The sequence below is a fragment of the Notolepis coatsorum genome (genome assembly GCF_963971535.1).
Source record: "Notolepis coatsorum genome assembly, chromosome: 9".
Lineage (NCBI taxonomy): Eukaryota > Metazoa > Chordata > Actinopteri > Aulopiformes > Paralepididae > Notolepis > Notolepis coatsorum.
Genome location: NC_140173.1, coordinates 124,091,894 through 124,106,304, shown reverse-complemented (window position 1 = coordinate 124,106,304; position 14,411 = coordinate 124,091,894). Strand labels below are relative to the sequence as shown.

Genomic DNA, 14,411 nt, shown 5'->3' with positions numbered 1-14,411 from the left:
TGCTAATCATTGACACATGCCTAGCCTGTAATAATCCCCCCCAGAAAAATTTACTTTGCATTTGATATATTGAAAATATTTTACTTTTTGTGTGTGTTTTTTTTAACAATAATTTGTGATGCCATCACACAAACTGGCATTTAAAGGGTAAACATTCAAAAATGTATTGAATATGTGTTTTCTTTTATTTTTTACAATAATTTGTGATGCCCATCACAAACACTGGCATTTAAAGGGTAAAAATTCAAATATTCCTGCACCAGAATGCAGGAAATTAAGTTTTTGTAACAAAATAATTGTGTGTGTGTGTGTGTGTGTGTGTGTGTGTGTGTGTGTGTGTGTGTGTGTGTGTGTGTGTGTGTGTGTGTGTGTGTGTGTGTGTGTGTGTGTGTGTGTGTGTGTGTGTGTGTGTGTGTGTGTGTGAGAGAGAGAGAGAGAATGACGGACAATTGCTTGCTGTGTGAGAGAGAGAGAGAGATAGAGAGAGAGATAGAGAGAGAGAATTAAGTACATTTGCTGAAATACAGTTGTTCTTAATTTTCTCACTTGCTATGTGAGAATGTTAGTTATTATGTTCTCAATGCCCCTTGCATTGTATGAGTTGTGTGGAAGCGTTTGCTAGTTCTAGTGCTATCCCTTTGTACATTGTGGCTGTGTCTGACAAAAGTTAACAATAAATAATGGTATTAGGAATACATTTGCCTCCTGTGTGAACTGTGCATAGCTGAATAGACTGTATTTTAACGCCGGTCATATGGTGGTACTTGGAGAGCCAGCTACGTTCTCAGGTGGTACTTAGTGTAAAAAGTTTGAGAACCACTGCTATACATAATTAAAAGAAAAATACTATGTGCCATTTGAAATCGAATTGAGCTGAATTCAATTTAATTTTTTTTCTTTTTCTTTTATCTTTGTGTGTGAAACAATAAATAAACAAACCTTGTTGGACACAATCCAAGTATGTTGCACTTGATGTCATCTTCCCCAAAACATGCTTCAAGAGTGGCTTTGCGCTTTGTCGATTCCCTGATGACATTGGCTAGACTCTGCACAAATTGGAGTGTGTCTGCTATTAGCGGGACCTCTCTCACCACCTCTTGTAGAGCCAGGTCGAGGGAATGGTTGCAGCAGTGGACAAACAGTGAGTTTGGACAAATTTCTTTGAGCTTTGCTTGCACCCCAGAAAACCTCCCAGACATGTTGCTGGCGCCATCAAAGCAGTATCCCTGCAGCTTCTCCAGAGGGAGGTTTAAACGCAAAAACACATCCTTTACGCAAGCAAACAGTGTTTGAGACGTAGTGTCTGGCGCATTGTAAAAGCAAAAAAACGCGAGATTCTTGTCGGTGTAATACAAATTGCAGGAAAACTGCTCCTTGGCTGTGATGTCAGTTGTTCCATCGGCTGTTAATCCATAGTATGGAGCACTTGAAGCCTCTGACATTATTTTATGTTGGACAGCGTGAGCGAACCGTTCCAAAATTTCGTTTTGGATTCCGTCTGTCATCCAATTGTCTTGTCTCAGTAGCCATTGACGGGCAGCAGGCAAGTCATATGTGCATTCCAGCATCAGCTGCCAAAACACCCCGTCACGGTGCTCCAGGCCTCGCATCGGTAGCCCCTCACGGGCTAAGAACTTTACAGACCGAAAGGCCAGCTCCAAAACTGTCTGTGCAGTCTTCTGATCTTTGGCAACAGCTTGTGAGAGCAACGCATTAATTAGTGTTTGTTTTAACACTTTAACTGCCGGAAGACGTGTTTAGGCGTCCTTCCCCGCCATGCTCAAGTTGCCGAAGACGCCGTAACTCGTCTTTGATATCAATATTTCAAAAATCTGTGATCAAATTCATATTTCCCATCCGCTGGCCTGAGACCCACCAAAAAGCCCCACTGAACCCTCTAGCGGTTCAAGAGCGCCATCTGGTGGCCGATCGGCACAATCGCCAAACAGGAAGTTACTTGGACGATGTGCTGTTCACCCATATTACTTCCGGGCACTCGGTATAGTTTCCGGCACTCTAGCTCGTCACAATACATAGCGATCCGTTGCCAATAACTCGATAAACAACATGATTTGGACGTATATACTATTATACAAGCTGGAAATGGACCGGATATTTCTACATCCCATAATGGAAAACTGTCTACCCCAAGCTGATCGCCCAACGGCCCGCGGAGACTGGGGTGAGTTTTAGCGTGTAATATTTCCGTGTTCGACACTAACTGCTATGATGAACATTTGACCCACATTAGATGAATGGAATAACGCTGCCCACGGAATTATAAACGCCCCCTCGCCCATCCGGTCAACATCAGATGACATGTAGTAACTTCCAGAAGTCCGTCCAGTTGGATTTTTTTATATCGCGCCGATTGCTATCAAACTGTATTTGATCATCAATATAATGCATTTGGGGCTATAAATCACGTTCTGGAGAAAGCTGCAGAAAGAGATGAAAACATACTTATACTTTAGATCATATTTTAGTATGAATATGTGAATGAAAAAGTTTAACGTTCATACACCCTGAACAATACATATAGGACATTGAATGGGCCCTAATAATGGCAATTTAGCAATAGAATTTAAAAAGTTATAGCCCTGCAAAGAAGGGGAACTTCTCCATAGACAAATAGAGCTGGCAACCTATGGTATATCATGAATTTAGCCTTAGGCAATCAAAGTGTTAATGCTGCCAGTTTGTTGACGGCCTCTATATGTTGATGGGACTTCTCGTGCTCCCTAAATCTTTCCCCTGCCTTTCGCTACTTTAACAAAACTCCCATCCTTGATCCTGTCTGCACTGACGAGCTTCTTCTCTATAGCAGAGCAACACAAGAAGCACACCGCCTTATCACTTTGGCGTAGATAGTGAAGCCATGTCCAGCGTTTAAACCAGCCTGAGTTAAATGATTGAGTGAATGTTTCCTTTCCAAACCGCCTGGCAGGGAATTCAAACTCAGTGGGCTGGTAAGGCTCTTCACCGACGCCATTGCCAACGGAGTTGTTGTTGACAGTGACAGCTGTCTTCACTGTAACTGTCTGTGTTCTCTCCTCCGGGTTGCTAGAGGCGTCTGTGTCCATCGGCAGGGACTCTGAGTCGACTGTATTTCTTTTTTTGCCTTTGGGCTCATTATTATTAACACTTTGATCGCCATGGTTAAATTCATAATTTACCATCCCTCGCCATCTCTATTTGTCTATGGAGAAGTTCCCCTTCTTTGCAGGGCTATAACTTTTTAAATTGTATTGCTAAATTGACATTATTATGGCCCATTCAATGTCCTATATCTATTGTTCAGGGTGTAGCAACGTTATACTTTTTCATTCACATATTCATACTAAAATATGGTCTAAAGTATAAGTATGTTTTTATCCTTTTCTGCAGCTTTCTCCAGAACTTGATTTATAGCCCCAAATGCATTATATTGATGATCAAATACAGTTTGGTAGTGATCGGTGCCAGATAAAAAATGTCAACTGGAGGTACTTCTAGAAGTTACTACGTATCATCTGATGTTGACCGGATGGGCGGGGGGTCGTTTATAATTCCGTGGGCAACGTTATATCATTCATCTAGTGTGGGTCATATGATCATCAGAGCAGTTTATATGGAACACGTTAGAAAATAACGCTGAAACTCACCGTGGCTTCCTCGCGCCGTTGGGGGATGAGCGTGGAACAGAATTTTTTCTATTATGGGATGGAGAAATACCGGATCCATTTCCAGGTTGTATAATAGCATATACGTCCAAATCATGTTGTTTATTGAGTTAGGGTGAGCGATCGATTATCCAGTGTGTCAAGATGGAGTCCCGGGAGCTATAGCGAGTGGTCGGACCGAATTTGGATGAGCACCAGTTTCCTGTTTCCGGTTTGCTGTTTGGGCGATCTGCCGACCGGCCACCAGATGGCCCTCTTGAACCGTTAGATAGTTGAGTGGAGCTCAGCAGTATATCTCAGGTCCCCGGAGGAGAAATATGATTTCGATCACAGATTTTTGAAATATTGATATCAAAGACGAGTTACGGCGTCTTCGGCAGAATGAGCATGGCGGGGAAAGACGAGTTCCAGCGTTTTCGGCGATTAAAGTGTTAAAGAAATCAGATATTCGTTTTTGAGACATTTTCTGAGACACAAGTAAACACACTACTGTTATTCAACCTCAACCGTGACATGTCCTCATCCTTCGCGCCCAAATCTACGTCACGTAGTAGGCGATGTGTGTGTGACTGTCTGTGCACTGCAATTGTGCGTCAGGTCAGATACACAGAAACTCTCATTAAATAGTGGATTTCAACCATTTAAAAAAACAACCATGTTTTAGACTGCTTACACTAAAATGCTAACTAAAAAAATGTAAGTTTTGTATTGATTTTTAGTAAATCTTTTGGCGTTGCTTGCAGTTACAACTCCCCGCCAACAGGTGGGGGTGCTGCAGCACCCTCAGTAGTGCACTGCAACCTTGCCCAGGCCCGACGGGGCCCGGCCCGGCGGGTTCGGGCTGGGTAGGGCTTTTTTTTTAATAAATAATTCGGGCTCGGCCGGGCCCGGGCACCGCCGTTTTTATTTTTGATTTTAGCTTTTTTTGTGTTTTTTTTGCGTTTTTTTTTTTTCATGTAACTAGGGTTATAGGATAACCTTCGTTTTAAGATTCACTTTCTCTTTTGCGCCAGAGAAACATTTGGATGTAATTACCGCAGCGCGCAGGGAGAACTCAGGGGACAAGTTCAACTCGATTGGTTGTGTTGGAATATAGCCAGTTGGCGAACGTTTTAATTTGTTCTTGGGATGTATGTAGCCGGTTGGCGAAGTCTTGTTAACGGTGTTCAACGCGTTGCTGACGTCGTGGTGAGTGATGTTTATTATTTGCTGGGTCGACTCGCTACCTGTTTTGTTGTGCTTTTCATTACGTTGCTCTGCTCGAAATCTGATTTCTGTTTTCTGTTTGTTTGTTTGACTGAGTAGGCTATTGTGTGTCGTGTGTGTGTGTGTGTGTGTGTGTGTGTGTGTGTGTGTGTGTGTGTGTGTGTGTGTGTGTGTGTGTGTGTGTGTGTCAAAGAAGATTCTATAGCCTTCAATATGAGGCTGATGTGTGAGTCAGTCTATAAGCGAGCACTGGGAGAGACGGCATTGCGAAACAGGCTATGTAAATGCTTCTTAGTTTTGTTTATTTATTACGTTCATATAAAACCGTGTTTCGAATATTTAAAACAAATACAAAAACAAATTATATTTTAATAATAATAATAATAATAATTTTTTTCGGGTTTTCACGGGGCTAGGGCTTAAAATATTATTTACAGTCAGGCTTATTTTCGGGCAGGGCCTGAAGTTCACGGGCTCGGGCAGGGCTCGGGCTTTATTTTAAGGCCCTTGCAGACCACTAACCCTCAGCACCCCCCCTTCCCGCGTCAATGATCAAGTGCCCGTTGAGACAGAACCTTTAAGACAAATTTAAGCCAATATTTGAATGGTATTTTCTCTTCATCTTGTCCTGAAGAGTGTGTAAGCTGGGAGGGAAAGGGAGAAGCGTCACGGTGGTGTAGTGGTTAAACACTGTCGCCTCACAGCAAGAAGGTCTAGGGTTCGATTCCCGCTTGGGGACCAGGTTTCCATGATGCCAGTTACCCAGTTGGGGTATCTCCCAGGCCTTTCTGTGTGGAGTTTGCATGTTCTCCCCGTGCTCGCAAGGGTTTCCCCCCCGATAAGATAAACCCAATGGAAAAACATGCACAACAACAAGATCGCTAATGCTGTGGCGTCCTTGACGAAGACGGACAGGAGCACTTGGATTGGTCCCCTGGCGCGGCTCACGTTGCGCCTGTCTGCTCCCGGCTGCCCTTGGGGGGGAAGGACGACGGGATGGGTTAATCGCAGAGACGAATCGCATGCATCGCATGCATGCCGATTAATGACCTCTGAGCAGGTCCTATTTTTTTTTTTTTTTTTTTTTTAGTATTAAAGATATAGGTAAACATGGATGCATGCGTTATTAATTAGGCGATGCACACATACTTTGATTTACATTCAGACACATGCTATGGAACATAGTGGCTCTTTTGAAAATTAAACAGAGGGAGATAGATCTGTCCGTGGAGAGCCATTCATTAACATCTGGAACAATTTACTAGACAGATCTTGGAATTTATGGGTTTTCATTCCTATTAGGTAAAGGCCCGTATAACTGCCATATAACTATGGCATTTTTTATGATCTTGTTCAAAAAACGATGTCTGATATTTACGAGGCCGGCCTTGCTGTGCCTGGAATGAATGATGGATGGTTTGTTTACTTGTTTATTCATTTATTTATAGAGAACCAGTGGTAACGTTCACCCTGGCATACCATTTGGTTGCAATACAACGCAAATGTCCTGAGATTTATGTTGGGAAAGAAGATACATTATGCAGCCAAGCGAGAATGCAGGGCTCTACACGCCATCTGAGGTTTGTTTGGGTTTGGTTAAAGTTGTGTTTTTTTGGGGCGAGTTTGACAGAGAAAGGGTACGACTGCTACTGTTTGGCTACATGTCTAACAAGCGTTCGTTATAAGTGACTGACACCTTCTTGCTTCTATTTTCTGAAAGGGTGATGCAGTCCTGCCAAGGCGATTCATCTGTTTGATTCGATTTTTTTTTTCTTTTTCTAAGGTGATCCTCATGCTAACGAAATACTTTGACTTCAACATCGGGAGTGTAACCGAGAGCTCTTTATGGAGGTGAGGATTGAAGTGTATTATTTCCATCTCCATTCATCTCCCGTGGCTCTCATGGGTGTGTGTGTGTGTGTGTAAGGTGTTACCTTCCTACAGTGGGAATGTGGGACACATACAAAGACAAAAGGCAAAGGCACTGTATCGACCGCAGCGTGGCTCTGATAATGACTGACTCTCGCTGATTCCCACATCGTGCACCGTTTCTTATTTCCATGACAGACAACCATAGAACGCTGACAGATGGCACTGTTAAAAATGGCACCATTGAAAACATTTGACATGCATACTGGTATACAAATATTTGCTTTCTAATTATAGAAGGTTTGTCAAAAATATAAACAATAATTTTTACGCCATCCTGTTTTTGATGTCACTGAGATATCAATGATAACAGATTTATGTGATGCCAACAAAGCACAACAACCATTGCCAAGCATGACATACAGGATATTCGTATTCATTCTGGCAATACAACATTTTAAACTCCACTCATCTAGCTTCATGACTTGGCCTGTTGCAATGTTCTTCTTGCCTGAGAGGTCTAATGATCCTTTCAGCATCATCATATTCTATAACTCACTATAACTCAATAATTTTACCCTCTGAACTTTAGGTCAACAGACTATGGGACCACATATGAAAAACTTAATGAAAAAGTTGGGCCCAAAACTATACTGAGCTACTTGTATGTGAGCCCAAACAATAAAAGAAAGGTAAGTTCCTGTACCCTTATCATAATTATACCTGCATATCATAATCATAACTGCATATCATAATTATATCTGCATATCATAATTATATCTGAATATCATAATCATACCTGCATATCATAATTATACCTGCGTATCATAATCATACCTGCATATCATAATCATACCTGCATAATAATTATACCTGCATATCATAATTGTATCTGCATATAATAACTATACCTGTATATCATAATCATACCTGCATATCATAATTATATCTGCATATCAATCATACCTGCATATCATAACTAGACCTGCATATCATACTTATACCTGCATATCATAATTATACCTGCATATCATAAACATAGATGCATATCATAACTATATCTGCATATCATAACTATACCTGCATATCTTAATCATACCTGCATATCATAATTATACCTGCATATCATAATTATATCTGCATATAATAACTATACCTGTATATCATAACAATACCTGCATATCATAACTATACCTGCATATCATAATTATACCTGCATATCATAATCATACCTGCATATCATAACAATACATGCATACCATAATTATACCTGCATATCATAATCATACCTGCATATCATAATTATATCTGCATATAATAACTAGACCTGCATATCATAACAATACCTGCATATCATAATTATACCTGCATATCATAATTATATCTGCATATCATAATTATACCTGCATATCATAACAATACCTGCATATCATATTTATACCTGCATATCATAATCATACCTGCATATCATAATCATACCTGCATATCATAATTATATCTGCATATCATAATTATACCTGCATATCATAATCATACCTGAATATCATAATTATACCTGCATATAATAATTATACCTGCATATACAAATTATACTTGCATATCATAGCTATACCTGCATATCATAATCATACCTGCATATCATAATCATACCTGCATATCATAATTATATCTGCATATCATAATTATACCTGCATATCATAATCATACCTGCATATCATAATTATACCTGCATATAATAATTATACCTGCATATACAAATTATACTTGCATATCATAGCTATACCTGCATATCATAATCATACCTGCATATCATAACAATACATGCATATCATAATTATACCTCCATATAATAATCATACCTGCATATCATAATTATATCTGCATATCATAACTATACCTGCATATCATAACTTTACCTGCATATCATAATTATATCTGCATATCATAACTAGACCTGCATATCATAATCATATGCATATCATAATCATACCTGCATATCATAATCCTACCTGCATGCTGCATATCATAATTATATCTGCATATCATAACTATAAACCTGCATATCATAATTATAGATGCATATCATAATCATACCTGCATATCATAATCATAGATGCATATCATAATCATACCTGCATATCATAATTATATCTGCATATCATAATCCTACCTGCATATCATAATCATACCTGCATATCATAATTATATCTGCATATTATAATTATACCTGCATATCATAACAATACCTGAATATCATAATTATACCTGCATATCATAATCATACCTGCACATCATAATCATAGATGCATATCATAATCATACCTGCATATCATAATCATACCTGCATATCATAATTATATCTGCATATCATAATCCTACCTGCATATCATAATCATACCTGCATACCATAATTATATCTGTATAACATAATTATACCTGCATATCATAACAATACCTGAATATCATAATTATACCTGCATATAATAATTATACCTGCATATACAAATGATACTTGCATATCATAGCTATACCTGCATATCATAATCATACCTGCATATAATAATCATACCTGCATATCATAATTATATCTGCATATCATAATTATACCTGCATATAATAATTATACCTGCATATACAAATTATACTTGCATATCATAGCTATACCTGCATATCATAATCATACCTGCATATCATAACAATACATGCATATCATAATTATACCTCCATATAATAATCATACCTGCATATCATAATTATATCTGCATATCATAACTATACCTGCATATCATAACTTTACCTGCATATCATAATTATATCTGCATATCATAACTAGACCTGCATATCATAATCATATGCATATCATAATCATACCTGCATATCATAATCCTACCTGCATGCTGCATATCATAATTATATCTGCATATCATAACTATAAACCTGCATATCATAATTATAGATGCATATCATAATCATACCTGCATATCATAATCATAGATGCATATCATAATCATACATGCATATCATAATTATATCTGCATATCATAATCCTACCTGCATATCATAATCATACCTGCATATCATAATTATATCTGCATATCATAATTATACCTGCATATCATAACAATACCTGAATATCATAATTATACCTGCATATCATAATCATACCTGCACATCATAATCATAGATGCATATCATCATACCTGCATATCATAATCATACCTGCATATCATAATTATATCTGCATATCATAATCCTACCTGCATATCATAATCATACCTGCATACCATAATTATATCTGTATAACATAATTATACCTGCATATCATAACAATACCTGAATATCATAATTATACCTGCATATAATAATTATACCTGCATATACAAATGATACTTGCATATCATAGCTATACCTGCATATCATAATCATACCTGCATATCATAACAATACATGCATATCATAATTATACCTGCATATAATAATCATACCTGCATATCATAATTATATCTGCATATCATAACTAGACCTGCATATCATAACTTTACCTGCATATCATAATTATATCTGCATATCATAACTAGACCTGCATATCATAATTATACCTGCATGTCATAATAATACCTGCATATCATAATCATAGATGCATATCATAATCATACCTGCATATCATAATCATACCTGCATGCTGCATATCATAATTATATCTGCATATCATAACTAGACCTGCATATCATAATCATACCTGCATATCATAATCATAGATGCATATCATAATCATACCTGCATGCTGAATATCATAATATATCTGCATATCATAACTAGACCTGCATATCATAATCATACCTGCATATCATAATCATAGATGCATATCATAATCATACCTGCATATCATAATTATATCTGCATATCATAATCCTACCTGCATATCATAATCATACCTGCATATCATAATTATATCTGCATATCATAATTATACCTGCATATCATAACAATACCTGGATATCATAATTATACCTGCATATACAAATTATACTTGCATATCATAATCATAGATGCATATCATAACTATACCTGCATATCATAACTATACCTGCTGCATATCATAATCATAGATGAATATCATAACTATACCTGCATATCAAAATTATACCTGCATATTATAACTATACCTGCATATCATAACTATACCTGCACATCATAATTGTACCTGTACCTGTATTGGATATTTCTCATCGTTGCTTGCGATTCACATTGACGTAGATACAAACTGTTGTTTTGTGTAGTCATTTCCATAATTGGTTTGTACAGATATTATATTTATTGTATTGTTAAACATATTAATATAATGGTAACATTTGACGTGCATTCCTTTTTTGTCTTTATCATTTGTATCACTGTAACATATTTCAAAACATTTTAAAGGTCAAATCCTTAATCCAGAAGGAAACAAATGGGTACCCCCACCACCCACACACATACATAATAAGAATGGAGACATGTTTTCACTCTGTAGTTGATTGACTGATCTCTTGATACAAGGACTAATACTAGACAACATGTTAATATGAGTTTTTCTTATTGTATTTTATAAATTGTAAAAACAACGGTAAAAAACAATGCTAATGTTTGCAAACACCAGAGTAACAGACCTATGTGTTCCGACATATAATGGGTTAAGAGAGTTCACAAAAACCTATTTCCCATTTACAAATGTGAACGTAATCCCCTGCAAATCCGGATTGGGACTTTAAAGCCCATCTCGGCTGATGAAAGGAAGGACGTACGTGGCACACCACCGCCGCGGTTGTCTGCCCCACGCACTGTGTCTGTTTCATGGTGGTAAATTGCACAAGCACACCTAAGCCCTGTGGAATGGATGCTGTCAAGACGGGCCGCTAATTCCCCCGTCTCCTGTCTCGTCTCGTCTCAGATCATGCTGCTGACCGACCCGGAGGTGGAGAGCAGCTTGCTCATTAGTCCGGACGAGGGGGCATCATATCAGAAACACAGCTTAGCCTTCCACATCCTCAGCCTCCTCTTCCACCCCGAGCAGGAGGACTGGATCCTGGCTTACAGCCACGACCAAAAGGTAACACGCAGCAGCAGCAGCAGCAGCAGCAGCAGCAAGTCAGGCAGAATGAAATAGATACGGGCAGAGAGTGAACATGTTCAAAGGAGCAAAGTGGTGTCATGCGGCGGCTCAGTCTCTACTGCTATTGATGTTAACAGCGCGCTGGGTCATTGTGCGCGTGTACGTGGAGTGGGCTACTCTCATGCTCATCTTCCTTTGATGACCTTTGGTTCGCGCCTCGCGAGGAAGCCACACATTCTGTAACAAGGAGGGGATCATGAGCAGAATGAGGGTCTGACAGAGATGCTGTCATCGCTGGAGAATGTGCCCTTATACTTTTCTCATTATAGTAGCTGGCTTTTAATGGCGTAGCTTTCACGAGCGGAGACATCTGTCGGCAGAGTGAAGGTTGTCATTGCCAAGGCAGAGAGAGCATAACCACCTGGTCTCCCCCCAATAAGCCATAGGGTTTGATTTCAGATCCCAAATAAAGACTGGTAGTTTGTGTGAAGCAGGCATCCCAGACAAGACAGAGGACAGTCAACAAGGCAGGCATGCATGTAAACGACACACACACACACAATGAAATACCTGCTCACACACGCTCATACAGTCACACACCTGCCCACACACACACACATGCACACACGCGCACACACACACACACACACACACACACACACACACACACACACACACACACAGACACACAGACACACAGATACACAGACACACACACATACACTTCATTATTCTTAGTGAGAACCGTGCTGTCTGCTTTGTTCAATGCCACAGACATCAAACCCAGCCTCCCTGGCCTGCTATTGGAAGACTTGATTTTCAGAGAGAAAAACAGTGCATGGCTGAAAAGTGAGATAAATGGTGCAAGAGGGAGAAGATTGGTCGAGAGCCACCGATGTTGGAAATAAAGATGCTCTGGAGAAGTTTGTTCAGAGGCGACGCCACATGTTTGTTTGTTTTTTAAAGCAAAGTGCCATCTGTTTTTTTATTCTCTTTTTTTTAGTGCTTGAAATTAAGCTTCTGTTGTAGTTTTTTTTTATTCATTGATTTTCTGTCTTGTCCTTTAAGAATAAGGAAAAGGTCCTACACACTGTTTTAAGCAAACAGAACTGAATTTATTATATTAAAACAACTTTTCGAGGGGGATTCTATTTTCTCAAGTGACTTCTCTCTCTGAGTGCAGCTCAAAGGGTTACCCTAAGGGCGCGATCCACTAAGAATGGATTGCGCAGTGCTAATTGCACCCTTAACTGCGCTGGGTTTGCATGTCGTATCTGCTCCGTCTTTGCGAGTGTTAGGGCAGCAGTGGCGGAGCCCAATAGCAGAACACAGGAGGAGAGAGAATGGAGTGTTTTAGGTTGGTTTTAATGTAGGCACCAAGCAGACAGGTATGAAAGTACAGGAATGTGCAAATAGGCGCGAGCAGGTGCACTCCTCGTGCAGCACAGGAGCGTCCAGGTGGGTGGTGTCTCGGGAGACGGCGTAGCTCGGGAGCGGTGGTCCTGGGCACAGGGAGAACAAAGATTAGGACAAGGCAGGCAACAAGGAAAGAGTAGCAAGGCTAGTGTGCGTCGTCGTACGTAGGTTGTTAGGATAACACTGCGACGAGGGAGAACAGGATCCGTGGGTAGATGTAGGGGCTGTTGATGAGGGAATCCCTCACAGCCGCGCTGATTGATATCCCTCTGGCAGCGTGCGAATGCTGGGGTCGGATGCTGCCCATATAAGGGTGTGGAAGGAGGAGGGGTGAGGAAGGCTCTCGCCGTGATTATGACAGCAAGCTATCCACTAAGGACATTGCGCAGATGAGATACCAGCGCAGACACACCCATTATGTGTGCAGTTTGCTCCTGATCTGCTCCAGCGCAGTTGGCTCACGGAGCATTCTGCACCTGACAGCGCTGTTGACAAATATCAGGAAGGGGAAAAATATACCCGAAATGAGGCATAGACATAACAGTATTTTTCACTATTAGTATTCCGTATTCCGTTCATTTCGTATTTTATTTTGTATATAGAGCTTGCTTAATTTGTATTTTCATGACCCATTGCATCCTTTGTTTTTGTCACTATCTTTTGCCATTTATATGTGCTGCTTAATATAGCCTACATAAACAAATCTGTATTTATCGACACTCCCATCAATCGACAATAATGATGTTGCATTACTGCTGATCAGCACGCCTATCAGAAATAAATGTTTACTGTATGATAATCTCAGAACCAAGCATTTGAAATGACATGGCTTAGTGCTTAGCCTTATTTATAATAGCATTCACTGCTAGACTTTTGAGCAAGTCACGCCAATTCGCGAAGGCTATCTCGGCCTGGGGCTGCATATTTCTCCAACAAATCATATACCGTTTATAAGATCTATTTTCTGGTGTTCCAAAGAAACCTCAATCAACAAAATCCGTGCATAGATTCTGGCTGTACATGACGAAATGTAAGGTGGCATAGTCAGTTGCTTATAGCCTTATTTTCCACTGCCAGACTTGGAGCAAGTCACGCCACTTCGCGAAGGCTATCTTGGCCTGGGGCTGCATATTTCTCCAACAAATCATATACCGTTTATAAGATCTATT

General features: G+C 39.6%; 1 protein-coding gene across 1 annotated transcript in view; it reads left to right on the top strand.

The window, feature by feature from the left end:
* Window positions 1–14,411, top strand: part of LOC311234740 (VPS10 domain-containing receptor SorCS1-like) — a gene marked incomplete at both ends in the record, with an annotated part of 304,411 nt that overhangs the window by 84,644 nt on the left and 205,356 nt on the right. Inside the window, 3 exons of the mRNA XM_084321983.1 lie at window positions 6,652–6,719; window positions 7,330–7,429; window positions 11,665–11,823. Coding sequence (XP_084178109.1) covers window positions 6,652–6,719; window positions 7,330–7,429; window positions 11,665–11,823 — 327 coding nt within the window. The remainder of the gene's footprint in view (window positions 1–6,651; window positions 6,720–7,329; window positions 7,430–11,664; window positions 11,824–14,411) is intronic.